We start from the raw sequence: 24,996 nt of genomic DNA, 5'->3' as shown, positions 1-24,996 counted from the left end.
GGACAGACCAAAACTTCAGACCGGGCTGAAACCCCCCGACAAAGGTAAACATTAAAGACAGAAAGGAAAACCCAGAGATTAATTGATTAAATTAATTAGGGTTCTTCCTCTTCTTCTTCGTCTTCTTCTTCTTCTTCTTCTTTTTTTTTGTTGTGAACTTGTAACCTATTTTGGTTGGTGGGTTTTTCTGGGTTTTGTTCATTTAGATCTGGGGACCATTAAAAGGTTAAATTAATTGAGAAGGAACCCAGAAAATATTGTGTAGTTTTTGAGTGTGTGAAGATAATAATATATGTGAAAAGTGGTTGGTTTGAATTTTTTTGAAGGGAAATGGTGAAAATGATGAGGGAGAAGATCAAGATCAAGAAGATTGACTACCTGCCAGCAAGGCAGGTTACCTTTTCAAAGAGAAGAAGAGGGCTCTTCAAGAAAGCTGCAGAGCTATCTGTTCTGTGTGAATCTGAGGTGGCTGTCGTCATCTTTTCTGCCACTGACAAGCTCTTTCATTATTCAAGCTCAAGGTACCAGCACCCACCACTATATACCTTATAATTCCCTTGACTCTTTCCTTCCTTGAAAAGATAACCAATATGTATGATGTCTGAAGTTTGACTTGACTTGTGTGTGTCTGTCTGTGTGTGTGTGTGAGAGAGAGAGAGAGAGAGAGAGAGAGAGAGAGAGACAGAGAGAGAGAGATCTAAGATTCAGTCATTTGAAATATATTTAGAGGAGAGGGTGTCTTTTATGGAAATTACCTGTCCTTCCTGAAATTCCATGGTTTGAACTCTGCACACAGACATTATTTATTGTGTGTAAGCTTCCAAAAGAAAAAAAAGGAGAACCAGAAGCTTCTAGAGAGAGAGAGAGAGAGAGAGAGAGAGAGGGAGGGAATCTTGTAGATGATAACTTTTAGATAGTCATACTCTATTTCAAAGGCAACTAGTTCGAGAGTTACTACCTTGTATACTTTTGATTAAGACAACTTCTAGCTAGGTGTCGCAGTTTGAGAAACATTATATGGTGATGTTCTTTTCTTGTACTACATGCGCAATCAATTTTGTTTACCAATCAAAACTGTGTATATCTTTTTGGACAAAGTGTATATATAAAAATCTGTAATCTTATCCTCCACCTATCACATATTGGTAGTAGATATTATATAAAATCTTAGGTGGGGCCTATATACAATGAAGAATATCCGTGTTTCAAAAGGACATAAAGTTAATGGTTTTCTTGTGAGAGACACGATATGTTAGACCATCAATTAAATCATACACTCAAACAAGAATGAGATCACCAAATCTAGATTTGTAGTCTGACCGCATAAAATGATCGATAGTCTAGCTAGTAAGAGAGTATTTTACTCTTTCGGATATATACATATCTATACTATATGTATATATCTTATCGTTGAAACTTAAGATAATGGTGGATTGTGTTTGAAAAGGTGTTTTTCATTCTCCCCGCCTAAACTAAAAAAAATGCTAGTAAATTAACGTGGTTACAAACATTGAATTATATGTTTGTAGTTTTCTTACTAGAAATAATGTGATATAATGATAACTTGAGTATTCATCATATAGAAGCCCTGAAGACTTTCAGCAGGAATATGCATGCATGCTTTCAAGTAGGGCAATGGGTGGTGGAGCTATGACCATAACATGTTTTTGCCATGAATGCATGTAAGATCTTGTTAAAACCTAGTTTCATACTTAGATGTGCATGCATGAGAGGGAGGGTGAGAATGAAATGTTAACTATGGAATAAGAATTTAAATAAGGTCATGCTTCCTTTCAGTTAATACCACCTCTGTTTTTCAGAAAAAAGAATTCCGTTATTTAGATGTTCCTATTTTACTATTAATAACATGCGTCAAATGAAGGAAACAGATTAAAAGACAATTTGAAAATGCAAATGCAAATTAAGAACAAAATTAAAAGACCTTTTAACTGTTTATGTCAGTATGCAATTTCTAATCAATTTCCATTGAAAATTTCATCTAAAATTTAAAAATTATTTTTCTATGTTTCCGGCATAATTTGACACGTTATATGCAAAGCTGCTAGTTTGTCTAGTTTGTCTATTTTGTTTTTTTTTTTTTCAAGTTTTTCTATTAAAGCTCTCGATATTGCAGTACATGTTTTCATTTTTGCAACCAAAACAAAACCAAAAAAACATAAAACGATGTTACTCAAATCAATATACACTGAAAATCTAGAGGAGAATAAGTGTTGTTCTTTAGCCTTAGATTTTACTTTACATGATTTTTCAAACTTTTCCAAGTTTCCAAGTAGAGCAATATTGGTCCAAATTTTCCAATTATAAATAGGGCTTGTTAAGCGAGGCCATGTTAACACAAAACATGATTCTAAGTTTTCTGTAAGGGTGGGTACGGTCCGATTCTCACCCCAAATTTGGAATCAGAATCGGAAGTATTCATCTAGTTTGGTTCAGTTTGGTTTTGAAGAAAAAATTCTCCGGTCTAGTGTGGTACGATTTGCCCATGAGTAGGTTTGATTTACGATTTCGAATTGGAATCCCTTTTTTTATTTTTTACTTTTTTTGGGTACAAAATCTAATTAAAAATTTATTTTTTGGGCTTAAAAATTCACAAATTGCCCAATTTCATGCAAAAGAAGGTGATTGGGCCTAGAAAAGAGAGGTGATTTGTAGTTGGGCTTGGGAAAAGATTAATTATGGGCTTCAAAATTTTGCATTGGGCTTAAATTTTTTATTAAAAACTTAACAAATAAATAGTCGGTTCGGTTTGGCTCATTCTAATTTTTTCACTACAAGAATCGAAATCAAAATCAAACCAAACAATATGGTTTGGTTTTTAGTCAACTCAGTTTTTTCCGGCCCAAATCAGCTCGGTTTTCTGATTTGAATGCCCACCCCTGATTTTCTACTCGATTTTCATGTCCTATTAGCCTTGCTTTGGGGAGCTAGATCCCCTTGTTCCAGTAGGGCTTGAGTAAGTTATTCTTCAAGAATCAATGGTTTAGAAGAGTCTATTAACATATCTACTAGGGAATTGGCCTCCAAGTGATGTGTGAAGTTTCCGACGTGTTTAATGATCTTTCTAGGGTGCATCTGGCTTCTGAAGCTCTAAAGTGTTTGAGAAGAACAAGATTAGTTAAGAATGAAATGTTATAGTCTAAGGTGTGTTAACTACATTTTAGTTCTTCGGTGTCTATGGCCGTACTGAGGAATGGAGGAGATCACGTCCGGACATAGGAGAAAGATGACGTTGGGATGATGGTCATGGATTTATTCATCTAGGTAGAGACTTTTGATATTTTTGGCGCAAGCCAGTAGAAGTTTCAACTTGATATTGCGACGTAAAATTAATAACAATATTCACTTATTTGTGATATCATCGGTGTATGAACATGTGTCATTCGGATTTAGGAAACAACCCTTAGAGAAATTGTATTTTCTTTTGAAGATACATAAGTGGACAATCAATCTATTAATATTCGGAGGACATTATTTTTCCAATATATTGTTTGTCAATCTTTTCTACTAAGATCGAATGACCTCCCAACCCAAGGAAAAATGAATTCGAATTTAGTTACATCTATTAGGGCGCACCCCCTAAAAGTGGCTATACTTGTATGTAGCCACCCTCCACATGATAGCCTTTAGAAAAAGGATTGCGTAATCTCAAATATTTCTCAACGCCGAGAATTTTTTATGTGTCCAGGATTTTTATTAGTGGAGATACCTATTTTTATGCAGCTGGGTAAAGTTTTTTCGAATCTTCAATGCATTAGTATAAGAAAGACGGTGGACTCTCCCAAGAGCATATGAGTGCGCAAGATCTAATATGCCAATAACTGATTCTACTTAGATGCTTTTAGCTGTTATCCGCTTTGCACTTGGCTACCCATGGTTTATAGAAGTAGCTTACTCATCTAGCAACAAAGGAAAAGGGTAGTACTTCGAGTTATTTTATTAGGCAGGGACATGATCCGAACCTATGCTTGTCACAAACAACTTAGGAAAGTATCTTAGCGTACCACTAATTCACATGCAAAAGATACGCTGTTAGAGTAAGTGCACTTTACTAATATAAAGTAAAGAAATTTCAGGATTTGGGGTTTTAGGGTTCAGGAATTAAGGTTTAGGCTGAAGACATGGGTTTTGGAGGGAACTACTAAAGGTGTGGATAAGCCCTGCATACATCGTATGTTATCCTAAAGGTTTATAATGGATGGGGATTGAGGTTAAAATGTAAGACCTACATGTGACCTAGCCCCAAGCGGATAGGGTTTGTTTTTTTTCCTCAATTATATTTTGCACTCATGTGTCTTGAGTTTGTGGTAGTCTATCCCTAACTGCTATAGGGAGAGATGAGAATAGCCCAAGTGCCTTCAATTTTGCATTCATGTAAACAAAAAAAGGGGCGCAATTGTGTAACATTTTGTAATGTTATGATTGTTTTTTGCTAGTTTTTAAAATACATTATCGGTAGTATTATTGGCATAGGCCTACATGGAGTTGAGTGAATTTTCCAGATCTATCACTACCCTGCAAGAAAAACTTGGGTCAGATTGATTTTCATGAATTAATATAGTGTTTGAGATTCGTATTTGCATGGTAGCTAGCGCTGACGAATTCAGGATAAAAAGAAGCCAATCAAAAACGCCCACTGACTAAAAAGAAGGCCAACCAAAGATAACAATATTCAAAGCATATTTCTATGAACTCCAGAGTTGATGCGAGAGGAACTGTCCGTAGCTAAGATTTTTGAGGCCCACTTATTAGCTGACTTGATTTTCTCACGTCGGTTTGACTTGTGTTCTAAAATATCTCAGCTGCTTGGGTTGGTCTTATATATAATAATTCCTTAAAATAGCTATGAAGGAAACCAAGCAATAAAGCCAGCAGCAAATAGCTTAACGTTCTCATTATGCATATCAAATGAAAGTATATGTATAAGTGTATATCTGTGTTTGCAAACCAGAAGTTTGAATAATGGGGATTAAATTCTTTTCCATTTTTTTGTTTCTCATGTATGTTTAGTCACACGTTAATTTTTCTATGTTTAATAATGTACTACTGAACATGCCAATTGATTGTTTATTTTTTCTTTTTGTGTTGTGAAGTACCGAGAATGTTATTGAAAGGTACAAAGCGCACACAGGTGGTGTCGAAAAATCAGACAAACAATTTCTTGAGCTGCAAGTAAATGAGTTCAATGACCTTTTCTCTTTCCTCTTTTAAATTGTTCTGCAATTAATATTGTAACATTACTCTGTGATCTGCCACTTTGGAGATTCAAAATGTATCTCTATAGCAACTGACGGTTCTGATTGTTTGAACATAAAATAAAAAAACATTATCCTGTTACATGCCAGACTTATGTATATATATGCATGCAGCAGGTCGGCATCTTGGGCTATATATATATATATATATATATATATATATATATATGTAGGTGGCTTCGATAAGACCATTTCTAGTGGACTTAATTTGGTCTACATAAGAATTAGTCAATGAAAAAATTGGGACATAGATTCATCATCAACTATCAATTATTATTTACTTTTACTGTTAGTTGTTTTCCAAGTGTTCAAAGGAGAGGGTAAATTATGTTATAGGTTTTTACAAATAAGTCCATTATATAAAGGCTATTTGAAGATAAAAACTCAAAATTAGCCACTTGTCATTTTCTAATTGGTTCTTAGAAAATTTGAACACGCTAATAACCAATCAGAAAATGACAAGTGGTTAGTTTTGGGTTTCTCTCCAAATAGCCTCTATATGCGTTTTTGTATAGTATATCATGTTAGAATGGACCTATTTGTGAAAAGTCTATTATTGAATTGTTTTTCAAGCTTTAGGGGATTTAATTTCTTATGATTTTTTCAGAACTCCAGATAGTTGAGTTGGAGACTTCTATGTGTCCCTCTCACTTTGGTTGCAGTTGAGGCTTAGCCCCTAAATAACCTCTTTCACAGGCTCACATAGAACCCTAATTTTGTTAGCTACCTAAATCCTGACAAAACTAGGAAATCAATAAATACCCAGAACGACTAGGACAAATTGTAAATCCGTGTTCTTGTATGTTCCAGTAATTCATTTGATTCCATTTCCAAAAATATATTGTAATCCTTTTTGTTCTTCCCGTTACGTTGTTTCTTTGTTTTTCGGGGCTGACGTCTATAAGCTTTTTATGTAACAGATTAGATTATGTAATGGTTCCAATATTTCTCATTTTAGCTGGAGAATGAAAACCACATCAAACTGAGTAAGGAACTCGAGGAGAAGAGCCGCCAGCTGAGGTACAAATTTATTAAATCATTATGAACTTATAAGATATATGTGGCTGTTTAGCTGGTATTATTGCTTGAATTATGTGCGGGAATTGGACTGGCTTGCAACAGGCAGATGAAAGGTGAGGATCTTGAAGGGCTGAATCTGGATGAGCTGCTGAAGTTAGAACAACTGGTGGAAGCAAGCCTTGGCCGTGTGATAGAAACTAAGGTCTGCCCTAGCAAATTTGTTTCCTAGTAAGGATGGTGCAAGGCGTCACTCTCTGTACTGTGGTTTAATGATCGAAACCGTTTATTATAATTTAGGAATCCTTGTTGCAGAATAGTTAAATGGTGTTAGTACAAGCGATAGTCTAAATTAAAGGGGAGGGAGGTTTTTCGCACACACTCACACTACTAAGATGCCAAGGGAGTTCGAATTCGAGACCTCTGATTTGCAAATTAAAGTCATTTTCCATTGGCCCGTTAGCTTAGTTATTAAATGGTGAAATCATTACCATTTAATGAAATGGTCAAATAAGTGTCCAATATTCTATTTTTTTGCCGGATGATTCTTGAATGAAAACCTAAATGGTGAACTGTTCGAATAATATAAAGTAGGTCCCACAATTGTCCTTTGTTTGAAGAAGTTGTTTGTGCATAGAGAGTATATTTTAATTGCTCTATTTTGTGAAAAGCATAAGTGCATCCTGGGTTGTCACTATAAACTAACATCTAAATGCAAATGTTCCATTCCATTTCAGGAAGAGCTGATTATGAGTGAGATTATGGCACTGGAGAAAAAGGTTAGATGATTGATACGTACTCTGTAAATGAAAACAAATTTCAACTATTTACAATAATCAGGACTTTAACATCAATAATCATAACCAAGTTTGGCTCTGGTTTTCTCTTCCACGCACACCGACTATAATTTCAGGGAGCTGAGCTCGTAGAAACCAACAACCAGTTAAGGCATAGGGTAAGCAACTACCACAATCATGTACATATTTCTACCTTCTTCTTTTTTTTCCTTTTTGATTTTGTATTTTTTGCATAGCAGATGGTGATGTTATCCGGAGGAAATACTGGACCTGCGTTTGTGGAGCCGGAGACGTTGATTACTAATGTTGGAGGTGGAGGAGGAGAAGACGACATGTCATCTGAATCTGCCGTAATTGCCACCTCCACCAGCTGCAACAGTGCTTTCAGTCTCTCTCTTGAAGATGACTGCTCCGATGTCACTTTATCTCTCAAACTGGGGTGAGCTACTTTTGCTTTGCTACGTATATTTATTTATTTATTTATATGCTTTTTGTTTAGTTTGATCAGAGAAGACATGCTTGCTTTATTTGATGATACTACAAAGAATAAATTAAAAGTTAAAAGAATCAATACTTGGATCTCGTGCAAGAAGAGGGTTTTGCTTAGATATATTTCTGTACTTGTCAACTTGATTTAGGGTTTCATTTCATATGAACTCTACCAAACCAAAATATTTGGATTATTAGATTGAAGATGTTCTGGGAGTTTGTAGGACAAGTTTATTTTGAGGTTTCATGTTTGTGTCTTTGGGCTATTTCATTTTTGTGTTTATTTAAATTGAAACGAGTTAGTGACTTTCATCGAACTCTCTCACATTTTTTATATATATATTTTGTTATAGAAAATATTTATATAAAAAATGTGAATTTCGTAGTATGGCAGTCCAAATAAAATTATTTTAAATATTTTTATATAACTAATAATAATTAACTTGCTACAGAAATCTTCAGTTACGAAATCCCAACATTGAAAGGGCTATTGAAAACATACCGGAGAAAATATATTCCACTCTCTCTAGACTAAAACAACGTAACCTGAATAAGGCGTATAAAGGTTGAAAGATCTCCAACAAATGTTGATGGGCAATTGCATTCATGGTATTTCATTTATTCTTCACCTTTTTAATCAATTTGCTAATTACTTTGTATTTTCTCTGAATTTCAGGCTTCCCTAGTTTCCTGGTTAAGAAGTGGACAAGGAAGAAAGTTTACTCCCTTTATAACTAAATAAACAAAATCGAGATAATGTGAGATACATCGGTAATCGTATGTCTTAACTCGATATAACATTGAAGGGAGAGTAACTTTGTGTATATCTAAACCTATGGTATTACATGCAGCCTCACATACTGCTGTTCGACTTTGTATTGTATGTATTAATGCAGCCTGCATGGAGACTTTGTTGATTTTGTGTTGATTGGGTTATCAATGTCACAACACATGTCAACCTTATAAGGTCGTGTGCTTTTTATTTTTATTTTTTTATACATAGAGGAAAACTGCAAGCAAAAAATCACAAGGACACACATGTACAGGCCCCAACAAGTCAAAATAGAAAGGTATCGAACAGTTCAGAGGAAGCCCCGCCTCCCAAAGCTTGGAAGGATTTAACCCATGTCCCAAACTAGCAACAGCATCAGCCGTGAAATTAGCCTCACGAAAAACATGACTGAACGAGCAGGAATCACAGAAGGAGCTGATAAGCACTATATATCTTTGATCAAGAGATTGTTGATACTCCACGGGGCCAAAGCTTTCTAATTAACAGAGTCAATAATAAGTTTAGAATCTCCTTCAACCAGAACTTTGCGCCATTCTCTATGAGTCGCATAAGATCATGTTTGTTAGACGGGTCGTAGACTGGGGACTGGTTCCAATCCAGTCTCAAAGAGTTATGTTCATCTAAGGACTTAAAAATGAAGATATGTGAGAACATCTTTAATAAAGGCCCTTAGATTAATCCAACAGCACATATAATTAGTAGTGTAAACCCCGACTCATACTCCTTGTTCTACTCAAACATTCCTGTTTAACAATTCTAATCAGCAACAAAAATAACAAATTAAATTAGGGATACACGTTCAAGGGCTGATCTCTTTCTTCCTCCCCATCCATCTTCGCCCAATCGTATGCTCTCTCTCGCTCTTGCTGAGCCAAAAGAAAAATGGTGATACAAGTTGATTTTAGCATTATATTTGCTCGGACAAAGAAAATTGTTTTCACATCATGGTTTCTTTGATTTTATAACTTTCAATTGCAATAAATTTGGATGCATATTGTTTGTGCATGTGGGTTGTGTCCCTCTAAACCCTACTGCAACCCATGAACCTAAATGAACTTTATTAGTACCACCACCTGAAGAAACGTCGTTGCAATCACACCCACAACTGCATCCGTAACACATCTGGGGAAAATATAATTTCTAGCGATCTACCTGCGCATAAAAGTGAATAAATAAACGAAAATAACAACATTATCAAAGAACAATTAATTAATTAATTAAACATATTAGTCCACATGGCAAAATATGAACGAGTCCATGCCACATAATGTAGGTGGGTAACCTAGGCTATAGCCCAGGCGACTTTGTCTTTTTTCAGCCTAAACTAATATACCCAGCCCAGCCAATAGACAACCATACACTGCACTCTTTTATTGGTTGTGCGCCACTTGGGTGCTCCACTGTTATGATCCTATGACTTTCCACTAAGCACATCACACTGAAAAGAACAAAAATATATGGTCACTCGTTTTTTTTTCTTTTTCTTTTTTGGTTGCAATTTTGCACTAGAAATATTAATATATAAGTCAGGGTTAGTTACCTCACCCCTAAACCTTCACCTTTTTTCATTTTCTTTTGGGTACAAAAAGGGCCAAAGGCTAAACCCCCATTTTAAGGTCGAAAATACCCCTATTTTATTTTTTTGATAGAAAATAACATGTCTTTCACTTCACACACCCCTGCATGTTGAAAATAAAAAGAGATATGTACTAAATGAATTTTATAGGGTAAAGTTCATTATGTCCTCTTGATTATGATATATTTTTTTTGATCAATGAAATTCTCGCGTACGGTCGAGTTTTCTATTTTCTTAATAGGTTTATGCGTAATGTAAATTTAGCCCACCCCAATTTGAAATCCTGGGTCCATCCTTAATGTAACGGAGAACATGACGGTCAAATTAACTAATGTATGAAAGTGATACAAAAATAAACATTATGTATGGGATTGAGACGAGAAAAAATTTGATGTATTGAAGGCTGAAACTCAGTAAACGTGGACAACCACATTCTCACTATATTTGTATACCACATTCTCATATCACTTTATGTGACAATTAATGTGGACAATCACATCAATTAAAATTATTTTACTTTTTTTTAATGATTTATTCTAGTATCTCGTAGTAAAATGAAAAGAGTACTGCTAAACGAACCCTAAAATTAACTGAGTACACCCTACTATCAAACTATTTATTGAATTACTAATTTATCCTATTATAAAATGACCAAAAAGAATATATTGAATTGTGAATGAAATGTAATGTTAATAAGTACACCCTACCATACTCACCATATTCAACCATAATTTAGATATCTATCTCAAATGAAAGTTATTTCATGCAATTTCTTAATAAATAAATAATTTTTTTTAAAAGCAATAACACAATACAATAGGCATCTTGATTCTTGTATCGTCATATATGGCCAGCATATACATAGTTCATCAACAAATGTAGCAATTCCCACGAAGTAGTAAAAGAAAATCATGCAATTAGATAAGCTCTCAAAAATTTCAAATCTTACAATCAGAAGGAGAAAATCGTACAATGGTATTCGCCCCTACTGCTCAGAGAACCTTTTAAGCTATTGGGTAACTTGTATTTTTCACTTTCCTATTAGCTATTAGCTATATATATATATAGTCCCTTTATAGTTTATTCATAAGTTCACAGCATAAAATTCTGAAAAATTATAGATTGTTCACTAACCACTGCCGAGTGTTCACCGGTATTCATTGGTGTTATCAACAACATAATATTTAAATTAATGAATGGGTTTAGTGTTGTGTGACATTAGGGTGTGAGATGTATTTTTGATAGTTAAATAGGGTGTGCTTAGTTAATTTTATATTTTAATTTAAATATTAGAATGCAATCAGTTAATTTTAGAGTTCGTTTAGCAACACTCAATGAAAATTACCCAAATATTTAGTACTCACTTCTTCTTCTTACCAGCGAAAAGTAAAAGGAAAAAGGAAAAAAGATAAGATAACTATGGCTTCGATGCGATTTCATCGAATGAGGACGTCCACATTATAATTTCCATACGCCCTTTGTTTCCCGTAAAAATTAGATCCGATTCATAGTTGTCACCTCCATTGACGACAGTGAGCTTCTCTTCTCTTCTCTGCTGCCCTACACAACTGAAAACGCAATGAATATGCTGGTTTAGGGTTTTCCAATCAAAACTCAAACGAACCCATGAAGCTTCACAAGGACTACTATGGCTACTACTATCCCAACCAGTCTCAGAGAGCCGCTTTAGCTGGCCTTTTGGTGGTCCTCTTTCCGGCCTTCTTCCCAAATCTCTTCGGCCCATTAGGCCGTGCCTCTCCTTCCATCTTCTCAGTAAGTCCCTTCCCAAACAACCATTCTCACAGTTTGATGTTGTTGTTAATGGAAATGCTTAATTCTTAATAAAACTGCAATGGGTATTTTGCAGGAGTGGAATGCTCCAAAGGCCAGACATTTGCATCTTCTAAATCCAGCTTTACTTCTCCAATCTGTTAGTTCCTTCCTTTCTTTTCCTTTGATTTGTGATTTGTTTTCAGAATTGGTGTAAACAATTGATCTATTTACGTATATTAACATATTCTCTTTGAATTTGTTTAGTCTGTTGAGCAACAGAGCAAGCTATGGTCTCCACTGCCCAACCAAGGATGGAAACATTGTCTTGAAGAGCCTAAAAGTCTATCATGTGAGTGCTAAAGATCGGGCCACATTTTATGTGACATTGAATTGATTGTTAGGTGATGAAATTTTATTCATTTTCTTGCAGTGACACCAAAAGGATCTACTGGGTATATTCAGGTGTTCCTTGATGGAGGCTTGAACCAGCAGAAAATGGGGGTGGGTTTTTAAATTTTATAAGGAAATTCTTTCTAAGCAATGTATCTTGTAGAAAATGAAGTTATACAAGAATGCCCGTTTACTTGATTTGATTACTTGTTGTGATACTATAGCCAATTGGGTGTCTAATTTACTGTATTTGGTTCTTCAAAAAAACAAAAACAAAACAGATTTGTGATGCAGTTGCTGTTGCCAGAATTTTGAAAGCCACGTTGGTTGTTCCACACCTTGAAGTTAATCCTGTGTGGCAAGATTCGAGGTATATCGTGAGTATGCTAACCTGGAACCTTTCCTACAATTTATTGTTTCTGTCCAAAGTGGAGCCATTGATTTGAAACCCCATGTGATTTTGCAGTTCCTTTGAGGAAATTTTTGATTTGGATCACTTTATTGAAGTCCTACGCGATGAAGTTTCTATAGTTAAAGACCTGCCTAGTGAATTTTCTTGGAGCACTAGGGAGTATTATGCTACTGGCATTCGGATTACTAGAATAAAAACAGCACCTGTCCATGCTTCTTCTGATTGGTATCTGGAAAATGTCTTGCCCGTATTGCAGAGGTCAGTTATGCATCGAGCCTTTCTTAATTGAGCGTAAAGTTCTTGCTTTTTTTTAATCACTTGAGCCTGTTCTTGCAGTTTTCTGTTGTCTGTGAAGTTGGTATCGTAAACTTTTGTCCCTATGTTGTCTTAGTGTCATATGCTAACTTCACATGCAAAAACAGAAATCTGCAAGATAATCTCTTGTCCCTATGCTGTCTTAGTATCAGATACTCATGTCCATAGTCTGTCTGTCCTTCAATTTAGTCTCCTGCCTGCATGGATTGTGCAGAGGTTTCATTTCTTAAAATTGTGATTGTGATATTGCTTGTGTTAGAAACTTGCATAATCTGTCCCTTTTTTTTTCCTTTTTTTTTTCCCAGTAAATAGCAGCGATAAGTTGTCATAACAAGAAATATTTAGGACTGATAATATTATGATGCTATGGACATAGCTTTGGGAAATAAGTTGTTTGGTTAATGCGTATAGCATATAGTTAGAACTTAGAATTAGTGCATCACAGACGTATTTGTGTCTTTACATGTCAAGCCACCAGCTTTTCAAGTTAGATTATGTATTGCATCTCTAGTTTTAGGATTTTAATGGTTATCCAGTTTTAGACTGAAAATATCCTTTTGGGTTTATTTTCAATTATCTTCTCTGGGTACAACTTGAGTTATCAATCTTATGTATGTGCACAGTGCATATGTCTCGCTAGAATCATGACAATAGGTTTCTTTTTTAAAACTAAATTTGAAATTAATATCTTATTATGATTGGAAGGTGTTTCACTGATGCAGATACGGAGTTGCTGCTATTTCCCCATTTTCTCATCGTTTGACTTTTGAGAACTTACCCAAAAACATCCAGCGCCTCCGTTGTAAAGTCAACTTTCAAGCTTTAGCCTTTGTTCCTCATATCAGGGAATTGGGAGAAACCCTTGTTAATCGTCTCCGCTACCCTCCTAATAGAAACCAAGGCGCAGCAAGTGACTCACAGGACGGAACAAATCAAATTGAGAAACAGGGAGCTGGGAAATTTGTTGTTTTGCATCTTCGCTTTGATAAAGTATGTTCTTAATTTTCTTTAGATCCATGTCATGTTTGATCATGCAATAATTTTTTAAGAATCTTAAAGCTTTTCTGACTATATATGCAAAGTTAGTATTTTCTAATAATCTTTGCCTGCACATACTCATAGGATATGGCTGCTCATTCAGCCTGTGATTTTGGTGGTGGTAAAGCTGAGAAACTCGCCCTTGCAAAATATCGGCAAGTAATTTGGCAGGGTAGGGTTCTAAAATCTCAGTTTACAGATGAGGAGTTGAGAAATCAGGGGCGTTGCCCATTGACTCCTGAAGAGATTGGGTTGCTCCTAGCAGCTTTGGGCTTCAACAATAGTACCCGGCTCTATCTTGCTTCTCACATGGTATTTCTTAAAAGCAGAATGTCTATACTGTTTATTCATGAGCTAACAGCCCGGGGCTTGTTTGTTTGTGGTTCGTTTTTGTTTTTTGTTCTAATAAAAGATAGAGAAGGGAATAACGACGAAAGTTCAAAGAGAGAGATAAAGAGAGGGGAAATATATTGAAAGATTTATAAAACAAAACTTAAAACAGCTTTAGTTAGGTATTCTCCTTCTTCCCTCTCATTTTCATCCCCTCTCTTCTTTCTCTCATAGCTTTCCCTCTTTCTCTTCAATTAAAACAAAAGCAAACACATTGACAAATAAGCCCCAAGTGTTTCATGTGATTTCTTAGGTTCCTTTTCAGTAAATGTTGATACTGTGTGTTCAGTTTTGGGTTTAAATTGGATAAAGAAGTCACTATTTTCCTTGTTCAGGTTTATGGCGGAGAAGCAAGGATCTCAACTTTGAGAAGATTATTTCCACTAATGGAAGACAAGAAGAGTCTTGCCTCTGCAGAGGAAAGGGCCAAAGTTGAAGGCAAGGCTTCTCTTTTAGCCGCAGTTGACTATTATGTGAGCATGCAAAGTGACATCTTCATCTCTGCTTCTCCCGGGAATATGCACAATGCACTGGTAAGAGTATCAAGTTCAATACTCGGTAGATATGTCTCCTTTAAGATGGGGGAATAAACCAGATTATCTACTTCATCAAATCTGTGGTTGTAGTGAAATATAGTGAATATAGGAATTCCCTAAATAGCCTATTATTATAAAATCAGGTATTTCAGCAGAAGAATTATTTCCTTGAAATTTTGTGAAAATTCTAAGTGGACAGGATTAAAATTTGTATCCTCAGGTCAGTCATCGCGCTTACATGAACTTGAAGACTATTAGACCAAGCATGTCATTGTTGGGAAAGCTTTTCGTGAATAAGAGCATGGAATGGTCAGAATTCCAACATGCTGTTCTGGATGGGCATAAAAGTAGACAAGGGCAGATTAGGTTGAGGAAGGAGAAGCAGTCCATATATACATATCCTGCTCCTGATTGCATGTGTCGAGCTTAATTGAAATCAATTTCGGAGGCTGTGGTTTTGCTTTGAACGTCTGTCATTATTGGCAAGTAATTTTTGTAGGTCAGCTACTTATGAGTATTGGAGTTATCCAGTCTCATTGCTGTATAGGCTTCATTTGAGCTCGTAAGTGTATAGTCTGCTTTCAACGCATATCAGCCTGTAGGACAAGCATTGATTCTCACCAACAGAATGACAAACCCACACTTATCCTCTTTTTCATTTTTGGTCACAATGCAAGGTAATATGATGAATTTAAGCTTGGGGTAATCCCAAAGTGCTTGACTATTTCAGTTTAATATGGTGAATTTAAGCTTCAAGCATTTAATCCGGGCTGTTGTATGCCTCTTCTTCTCCCTCCCCCCTTCAAAGAATTTTTACCTCCTTAGCAACCAAAAGAAAAATGCAATACTTACGAGGCCTCTGCGTGACATAAACCAACTCTCATAGGCCTCGTTTGGTTCACGGAAAGGATTTGATGGGAAATAATTTCTCGTGTCTTTTCCGAATGTATAGGAAATGAAAAATTCATTTTCCATGTTTGATTTGCCTGGGAATGTAAAAATTAAAAAAACAAAATTTGTTTAATTTTTAAATTATACACATTAGATAAAATTAAAAAATGGTACTGATTTTCCCACTCCTTTTTTATCCACTTACACTCCATTTTCTTTAAAATTATATGTTTTCACTTCTCTTTTGTTCACTTACACTCCCTTTTATCTTATAATAAAAAGTATTAAAAAACAAAAAAAAGTGTATGTGGATAAATGGGGAGTGAGAAAATCACCACCCTTAAATAAATAAAAAGAATGCATTTAATGATATATCGTAATTTTAAATTGTTAATGGGGACAAAATGTTATGGAAAAGGTGCATTTAATTAGGGGTGGGTATGGGTTTGGTTGGGTCGATTTTAGTCCCAACTTGTAACACAACCCAATATATAGCGGTTTATGATTTCTTGAATTCAAAACCCGTTCATTATTATAGACCAACTGAACACAATCCAAACTTTTTGTGATCGGGTTGGGCGGTTCAGTTAGGTTAACTCAAAATTAAGCATATTTTTAAGTTTTGATTTCAACTCATAACCCAACCTATACATAGCGGTTTATGATTTTTTGAACCAAAAACCCACTCATTTTTAAGCCACCCAACCAACTATGATCGAGTTAAGAGGTTCAATTGGGTTGACTTGAAATTGTGCCCACCCCTACATTTAATGTTGGCCTAAGTTTTCCATGAGAAGGAAAAATGAAACTCAAGGGGGGTGGAGGGTTTCATTTTCCCTCATATTTTTCCTATTTTCCCATGTACAAGTAAACCATGAAACTCAAGGGGGGTGGAGGGTTTCATTTTCCCTCATATTTTTCCTATTTTCCCACGTACAAGTAAACCATTTTCCATGCCTGGACTTACCAAACATGAAAGATTCCCATTCTCAATCCCCATTTCCCACTAACCAAAGCAAAGGCCATTCTGCTTGGATGAGGCCACAGTAATTACACGTTTTAACATATGACATCTAAAGAATGCTCAACAATGAAACGATCTTTCCAATTCAAGTAAAGAGGCGAAATTTGCAAACGCACATCAACATATGCGTTAATACGTTTTGTACACCTCCCTTTTCTTTTCTTTTTTTGAGCTTTTCAGTTTTCACTTTCAGGGATGGGATGGGATGGGATGAGAGAAACCGGTCGTTTCAGATTGACCCACAAATTTCCATTTCGACAAATTATCAAGCAATCGTAGAAGACAATGTAATGCCAGCTTCAAAAACTCAGCGGCATGCATTTTTACACGTCAATCAATAACTGTGTTACACTATAACGACTAACGACATAGCCTTCATGGTCCGGCTATTCAGTTTGCATGGCTCTAGGAACTGCAGGCAATTAACCATCTTTCACGTCTGTGCCAACAGGAGGAGACCCTCCACCATTTCGGCGGGCAGTGAGTTCTTTTGATTCTGCAGAAGGAGATGGAGCCATGTCTTCTTCCTCAATTGGAAGTGTTCGCTTTGAGCCTTCCAAAGCAACACCAAGGATAATATTCTCTTCTAAGGGAGGCCTAGCTATGGATGGTGATAAAACAGGTTTCTCACCATCATGCTTTGCCTGTAAAGGTGCCAGAGGAACATCTGCTTTTTCGCTACCAGTCTCAGGTGAAGTAACAAGGGACTTCTTAGACATCACCTTTGGTGGAGATGCATCTTTGGAATCAACTCCTGTTGTCTCTTTCCCTGCATTTTTTGTACTCTCATTCTTGGACTGCAGCATTTCAGATTTGCTTCGAACTGAACCATCAGATGCTGAATTCCGTGTTTGGGGTTCAGATGTTGGCATTTCTGAGGTCTTGGAGTTTGTGCTTGAGTTGGAACTTGAAGTTGCTGCAACTTTATTGTCAGTTTGTGCATGAGTTAGTGTTGCCCCAGCTTTAGCATCTGATCCCTTGGAGTCAGATGTTGAGGAAGCTTCAGCCTGGGCCTGTTTGTCTCCATTTGTACGTGTTGGGCGACTTGAAGCTTTACTTTTGTCATCACTACTGATTTTATAAGATGGTTCAATAAGTAGATATGGACGATTATTGGATGCCCTAGAACGAGTGAACATGGTGTCAGCAAATGGCACATTTTCCAAGTCAGCCTCACTGTAATATTTCTGGACTGTACGAATGGGTGTGGCAAGCCGGGCACGATGATGGCTGACAACTCTGAGAAGATCCAAAAGTATTGCCTCCTGTTTTATTTCATCAATAGAGTTTATCCGAGATAAATATTCAACCGTTTCTCAAAGACTATAATTAACATTGAGAAAGTAAACAGAATTGTGATATCCATAAACAACTACAAAGTTCAGGCATACAGACACTTGGAAACCTCAGTAATAGTAAACAACACAAATTATACAATCCACATCAAAAGTCTGGTATAAAAAAGGTAAAACTGATTCTTTGAGTAACTTGTGAACCAATCTTAAAATGGCAATCAGTCTTTATAAATTGCTCAATTTTTCCATCCAATGAAAAAGGAAATGCCAAGAAAAGACAAAATTATCTTGTTCAACATGAACAATCTATAAGCCAGACTAAAGGTTCATCAAGAAACAATGTATTGGAAAGGAAGAGTGAAGAATAGAATATCCAAACAAGGTTATGGCATTACCATTATACAAAATAAATCTGAGCATTAAGTCCCAACAATCATGCAACTGTAATCAATATGGCAGAGAACTAGAGTGAGTGAGAGTGACTTTTACATTTACTATATGCAGCATCTCTGGAAAACTTATATTGGCATCTAAGTCAAAGATGATCAAAATTTTATACTATTTTCAGAATCTATTATATCATCTTGCAGGTTACATGATTTCATAAAGCTTATACTAATAATGTAGTCTTACCTTAACACAGAGATACTCCTCAAAATGAGATGTTTTAACAAAGCAGGATACCAAAATCTGTGACAAAAATAGACCGCTTATGAGAACAACCATTCAATACAAAATTTAATAGAAAGGAAGAAGGAAACAAAAAAGAGGGACGTATTATATGGAGATTGTATATCCATATGAAAATAAAAAATGAGTTTCTTCATTCTATGAAGACCTTGTGAATGAAAGTGAAGAATTGCGAGACCATAAAAACATACACAACAGTTTCCATCATGTATTTCGAAAGTAAAAAAAACTTATTACTTTTAAAGTAATAGAATGTTTTTACAAGGGACTTGAAGAAGGTTTTTCTTAAAATTTGTTTGCCAAATGGAACATCTATTGAAACATTATAAACCTACTTATAAAAATGTAATAATACTAACTTCAAAAGTGAAAGCACAAAAGCCATACCATAAGGGCCTGATTATCTGGATTAATATTGTCCAGAAAAACTCTCCTATGCAACCTTTGCTGCTCTACTTGAGAATTTTTGGCCAAAACCTTGCGCATATCAGCTACAATAGTCTGCAGATAGTAAGGGATAAACCAGGTTCTCATATGAAGTGATATGAAAAAACACAAAGTCCTTGGAGCACCAGTTTCGCAAGCCAGTGAACTGAAATTTCTACTCACGTTAATTTTAATGACATCCAAGTGACTTATGGCTAGGTGGGTCTTAATGCGCCAATGAGTCTTCTGGCTAAGATTCCTGACAACGTTTACAGTGAACTTGTGATTTGGAATGTGAACTGCTTCGCGATCATCGCCTCTTATAATTGTTGGTGACCACCAACCCACATGCTGGTACAATAACAAATTTATCAACAAAAAAATAAAATAAAACAGTCCATATTGCTTATAAAAAATTCAATTCCAGTATTTGTTTTGCAAAAGGAACCAAATTGTTAAAGCCCTATTATGTTTAAGGTGGAAGCCATCAAAGGTATTCATGGGTAGGCATTATGTTTTTTCCTTCTAACCGCTGTTGCACTTGATGTATTAGCAAAGATATATACAAACCTCAACAGTACCAGAAACTTCATAGCCTTCAATCTTAGTCTGAATCCATTCATTAACAACAAATGGTCGTGTGGCATGGATCATTACACTTGAAAGGAAGTTTGTGAATATCTGAGTTCAGACAATATTAAGGTACATGTAGTCAGAAAACCTTAAAGGAAATTATATGTCTTAACAGAATTTGAAAGTATACACATGGACAATCAGAATTTGTTATGATCAATAAACTGCAGCCTTTTCAATTTACAATATCACATGAAGAAAGATCTGTACCTCGCGACCAGCAAGGGTGAGCAATACTGTGCCAAGACCACCAGCTGTTAGCCATTTCTGGGTTGAGAATCCCAGCAGCTCCATGAACAATGATACTGCAGCAACCCAAACTGCAGAATAAACAGCCTTGCCAGCGAAATTGAAGCCCATCTGCCCCAACAAGAGACAATTATGTAAGGATGCAATAATCTTATATGCTACAAGTGCCCTCATGACAGCTACATTATTGCATAATGACATAATATCTCACAATAACAGAAACTTGGTTGGAAAAGGAAAACTATGATACAATCTATTTCAATGAGGTCAAAAGTAGCTAACGTAGATGAGGCCCATTTCATTGAAACATTAATCAGGACTGGTTATATTTAGTTTATTTTATTTTAATTATTTGCATGAGTACCAATGACAATTTTATAACACAAGTATAAAGGCGAAAGAATGCATACAAAGTAATGAAAATATAATATGTGAACTAGTAACAGAAACATACATTTCTCGAATCACTTGGGTCACTTGTCTCCGTAAAGAACTTTTGTGCTTGTTGATTCAAGCTGCAAAGAAAAAGTGTAACAATAGAAAATCAAAATTTCAACCCCAATGCAGTGACTACAGGAAAAATGTATTTAAACAGTGATTACAGGACACGTGAGGGCAAAAAGAAAATCATATGTGCATAGAGAGCATAGCACCAAAAGGAAAAACTACACCGAAAAAATGAAATGAACTACGTCCTGGCAGAAGAAATAAACTTGTTCAAACCAGGCATTTGGGCACTCTCAACATTCAAATTACTTCTAACTAACATAAGAAGTTGCTTGACAAGTTCTGAAATGAATAAATCTAAAAATTCAATTCATTACAGACCAATCTATTAGTTGACCAACAGAATAATGAAATAAATATCTTAGGGCATAATAGCACTAGAGCTACACTCACCTTGACAAACAATAGGCAAATGCCAGCACTGTTGATAATGATTGTACAAAATTTATAAGACGTTGCTTGACAGCCTGGCTAGCTTCTGAAGGTAGGACTACAGGATCTAATGCTCTGAAATAAACCTTGCAGCAGTTAGTGCAGATAAAATGGCTGGAAACAAGTTTCCAGTTAAGGAAAATAGTGACTCTAAAATCATTTTCATTCCCTGACTTGTAATTTGAATCTAACTTCTTGTAATGTAGAAGTAAACCTGCACATAAGTGTTGCTCCAATCCAGAGAAGCAAGGGCCGGAGGTAAGAATTCATGACATAGTGCGACCTACTTTTATTCCAAGTACTATCGTTCCGCTGCAGATAATCAACATGGAAGAATTAATCAGCTCAATAACATAATCAAACCATGTCTAAAGGCAAGGAGTGGCAGAAGAATAACAAATTATATACTTGAAGAAATATAATCCTGCTGAGACGCAAAAGTGGCCCAAGACCCCAAACAGCAAAAGCTATGATAGCAACTGCTGGGATCAATTTAAGTAAAACAGGGCTTCCACGTAAAGCATCATAAGACCTGCATAATATGTTTAAAACATAAATTTCTTTAGATACCAAACATTTATATAATAATGAGAGAGAAAACATGATGAAGCAATTGCCCCCCAATACATGGAAAGGAATACCCAAGAAAAAGAACACAACTTATATGCCGGCGGTGCAGCTGTCTAAGGAAAAAAAAAACATAGTAATTCAAAAGGGAACGCATATACCTACCTTGTTAAAACTACAGCAGCAGATTTCAGAAGGGGAGCCCCATTTCCTCCACCTGGTACTAAAACAGATCTGCACAAGAAAACATTGCATCTGGAAGATACTGGACCTATTGGGCCACGAATACTGCTTAAAAGATTGAGACTGCAGGCACCCTGTCGCTGACAATTAAAAAGTAAATAAATAAATAAATCCATGAGCTCAGATCTACATAATAACAACCTCATCAGGTTACACACACACACATCCAGAGCATATTGTAATATGCTACACTAGAACCATGAACCTGACAAAAACACGAAAACAATGCCATAGAGGGAAACGGAAATAAACAATTAACAAAACAGAAACCCAGAAACCCAGTGACAATTCTGTATAAGAACTCATACCAAATCATAGACCAGCAATTGAAAAAAATGAAAATAAAATAAAGCATAAAAGTGAAGCCATGAAACCATACCAAAACATGTGGCGGAAAATTGATTCCGACCATATGTACTCGACCCTTTCCTACAAGGCACTGTGAAATTAAAAAAAACAAAAAACAAAAAACCAAAAAAACAAAGAATTCAATTAGTACTCCAGAAAAAGTACACTCTTGGGCAAGAAGATTTTATGAAAAAGACTACAAAGAAATCTCACATACAGCTTCGGGATTATGGCATCGACGATTACTGTGACTTCTCCATTCATATAACAACCGCACAGAAGCAGTATGAGGCATGGTTGATTGATTCTCAAACTCAAACTGAAGCAAAGCTGCAACTTTGTGCACAATATGGTAATGCCGTTGAAAATCAGATTACCCTTTTGAACCTAATAACACACTGTCTACAAATTATGGGTCTCAGACTATATGCACCAAATATGTACAGCACTTGTCACACTAAAACTTCAAATTCTCAGTTCATATTGAAATCTGTATACAAACAAACAAATAAATAAATCGATTTATAACTAACAATTAAAGCAGCCGAACGATTTTTAGATAACTTACTTTAAAAAAATTACGCTTTTTATGAAGAAAACCCATCATGAAAATAAAATATTTATAAATAAAAAAATTATTATGCAAAAAAAAAAAATTTAATTAAAATAATATGAAAAACTGAGAAATAAATACGGCCTTAGTTGAACAAGGTCAGAGGAACAATATTTTTCAAAATTAAAAATTACAAGATATTCTGATTTCCACGGAAAGTATTGAGTATTACCTAATGGAGCAAAGCAGAGGATAAATTCCCAAACTCTTTCACTGAAACTTTCTTGTAGCGGGTTTGATAGAGAGAGAGAGAGGGGGAGCTGGGGGCACTGTGAGGAAGGCAAGCCCAAAATGGCTGGGTGGATGCTAAGATACGCCGATTGATAAACTCTACGCGGCTTCGCCTGGTAGCGTGGTCAAATCAAAGTGCAGCGTTTTGGATTTTATTTCGTTACGTGGACCCGCGAAATTACCTTTCGGTTTTTCACGGTGGGATTTATGTGGCGCATAGAGGTAAGGTGCACGGTCTGCATAATTATTTAGCATCGGTTTCCTTCTTGCCAGCATTGCATGGATTGGTCTCGATCGATGATATTTATGCAGGCGGGTTGTTCTCAGGTGGGTCGGGTCAGGTTGGGTCGAGTTTGATTGATACACGCAATAATAGTCTCACACATTTGAACATGAGACTACTGATTTGCAAACTGATGTTATTTTCCACTTTTGACTTACTGGAAATGCAACTTCTATGAATAATGATTTGATCATACAAAATAAGATAATGATGAAATTTTGTGTTTTCATTTTATTTTATAATACTTTTGTTAAATATGTGTTATTAATGTGTTTGCTTTAGGACTCAGGTTCCGTTTGGTTTATGGGAAAGGAGGCTTGAGAATGGAAATTCAATTATTTTCCATGTTTGGTAAGTCAGGACATGAGACATAGAAAAATATGAGGAAAGTGAAGCCCTCATTTTAACTTGGGTTTTGTTTTCCCTCCTCATGAGAAAGTTTGGAAAAATGAGCCAACATTCAATGCACAATTTTCATGACTATTTTGTCTCTATGAACAATTTAAAATTAAAACATATCATTAAATGCATTCTTTTTTTATTTGATTTAATATGGATATAATTGGAATACAAACTTTGTTTTCCATTCCTACTCAAAATAAACATGGGAAATGAAACAAAGTGAAATCTTCCGGTTACTTTCCCGACATTACCAAACGTGGAAAATGAATCTTTCATTCTCATTCATTGGGAAATAACATGGGAATTGATTTCCCCTCAAATCCATTCCGTGAACTAAACGGGGCCTTATGGGTTACATTATGAACATGCATTTTTGAAGAGGCTTGTTACAATCTGCCTAGTTAATGTGGAATGAAATGAGGCACTTGATTGTTACATTAAATGATAGGAGTGGACCGAAATATTCTCACACAAGGAGAATGTGTTCAAAACGTAACAGAATTTAAAGGAATTTAACATGTTAGGATATGAAAACTACATGGATAAAATTGAAACTATTGGCACAAGAGTAGTAAAACTAACAAACCACATGAACGAAAAGTGACTTTTTTCCTAATAAGATTTTATTATACTTCCAATAAAAATACTCATGAACATAAGTGTTACGTGCATAAACACTCCTAAACGGTCATATAATACTTTGAGATATAGAAAAAATGCAAGATTCGCACATTTTTTATGAGCAGTATATAAAAGTTCAAGCTGAATCGGTGGGCTTTATTTTTCATTATTGTTTTTGTGGTAATTGAATTTGAATAAACAAAAATGAGCTGACCAAAGATACCTTGAATTACTAAATGGGTGTTAGTTGGATTGACATAGACTTTTGATGTGCTCCTAAGTGGTCATGTGGTCATGAGGTCAAGAGTTCAAGTCTCCATGATATCTGTACGTGTGAGTTTCCCCCCCTCCCCTTTTTAACTTTGGTAATTAAAAAAAAGGTAATTACAATTTTGGTCACTGTGGTTAGAGTCGAATCTAATTTTGGTTACCTAGCCTTCAATTTTTGATTTTGATCATCACACTTTGCATCGTCAGCAAATCAAGTCTAATTGAGGTATTTTATCAATTTCAACGCACGTGATACTTCTCTATGGGCAATATTGCCCTTTCACCCGTAAACCTACGGTGCCCGCTCTCTCTCTCTCTCTCTCAAAATCTTCAGAGCACCCCTACCTATTGGACTTGATTTGCAATAAGTCCTCTCAGTCAATCCCCATAAAAAGCGCTTTCCCTCTTCTTTCCTCACGCCCCACATCCCAAATTCAAGATTTTTTTTTTTTTATAGTAAAAAAACTAAGAT

General features: G+C 35.7%; 3 protein-coding genes across 15 annotated transcripts; 2 read left to right on the top strand and 1 right to left on the bottom strand.

The window, feature by feature from the left end:
• LOC103319497 (MADS-box protein AGL24-like) lies at positions 1 to 8,491 on the top strand. The gene is given in 9 exon segments (NM_001293262.1): positions 1 to 44; positions 327 to 521; positions 5,112 to 5,190; positions 6,232 to 6,293; positions 6,396 to 6,495; positions 7,028 to 7,069; positions 7,204 to 7,245; positions 7,327 to 7,526; positions 8,253 to 8,491. Coding segments are annotated over 8 exon segments (726 nt in total). The 5' UTR covers positions 1 to 44; positions 327 to 330; the 3' UTR covers positions 8,263 to 8,491.
• A 2,917-nt stretch (positions 8,492 to 11,408) lies between these two features.
• Positions 11,409 to 15,569, top strand: LOC103319496 (O-fucosyltransferase 31-like). The gene is made up of 10 exons (XM_008221045.2): positions 11,409 to 11,718; positions 11,813 to 11,875; positions 11,983 to 12,067; positions 12,149 to 12,219; positions 12,390 to 12,478; positions 12,575 to 12,778; positions 13,558 to 13,825; positions 13,958 to 14,185; positions 14,599 to 14,796; positions 15,020 to 15,569. Exons 1-10 carry the CDS (start codon positions 11,572 to 11,574, stop codon positions 15,227 to 15,229), a joined length of 1,563 nt encoding a protein of 520 aa, XP_008219267.2. The 5' UTR covers positions 11,409 to 11,571; the 3' UTR covers positions 15,230 to 15,569.
• A 1,356-nt stretch (positions 15,570 to 16,925) lies between these two features.
• Positions 16,926 to 23,071, bottom strand: LOC103319495 (mechanosensitive ion channel protein 3, chloroplastic-like). Of its 13 annotated transcripts, none has more exons than XM_089045660.1 (14): positions 22,890 to 23,071; positions 22,318 to 22,506; positions 22,136 to 22,195; positions 21,679 to 21,836; positions 21,355 to 21,478; positions 21,161 to 21,258; positions 20,908 to 21,021; positions 20,462 to 20,522; positions 19,969 to 20,118; positions 19,696 to 19,806; positions 19,309 to 19,476; positions 19,087 to 19,200; positions 18,643 to 18,699; positions 16,926 to 17,979 (listed from the first exon to the last, which is right to left on the bottom strand). In XM_089045660.1, exons 2-14 carry the CDS (start codon positions 22,366 to 22,368, stop codon positions 17,137 to 17,139), a joined length of 2,109 nt encoding a protein of 702 aa, XP_088901786.1. In that variant the 5' UTR covers positions 22,369 to 22,506; positions 22,890 to 23,071; the 3' UTR covers positions 16,926 to 17,136. The 13 variants fall into 13 exon arrangements, with proteins under 13 accessions (XP_088901786.1, XP_088901792.1, XP_088901780.1 ...); XM_089045666.1 differs by having other exon boundaries at positions 21,679 to 21,830; XM_089045654.1 differs by having other exon boundaries at positions 22,322 to 22,506.
• Between the last annotated feature and the right edge of the window lie 1,925 nt (positions 23,072 to 24,996).

Source organism: Prunus mume, linkage group LG2 (genome assembly GCF_029339155.1).
Source record: "Prunus mume cultivar Tortuosa linkage group LG2, ASM2933915v1, whole genome shotgun sequence".
NCBI classification, from domain to species: domain Eukaryota; kingdom Viridiplantae; phylum Streptophyta; class Magnoliopsida; order Rosales; family Rosaceae; genus Prunus; species Prunus mume.
This window is presented reverse-complemented; position numbering and strand designations above follow the sequence as displayed.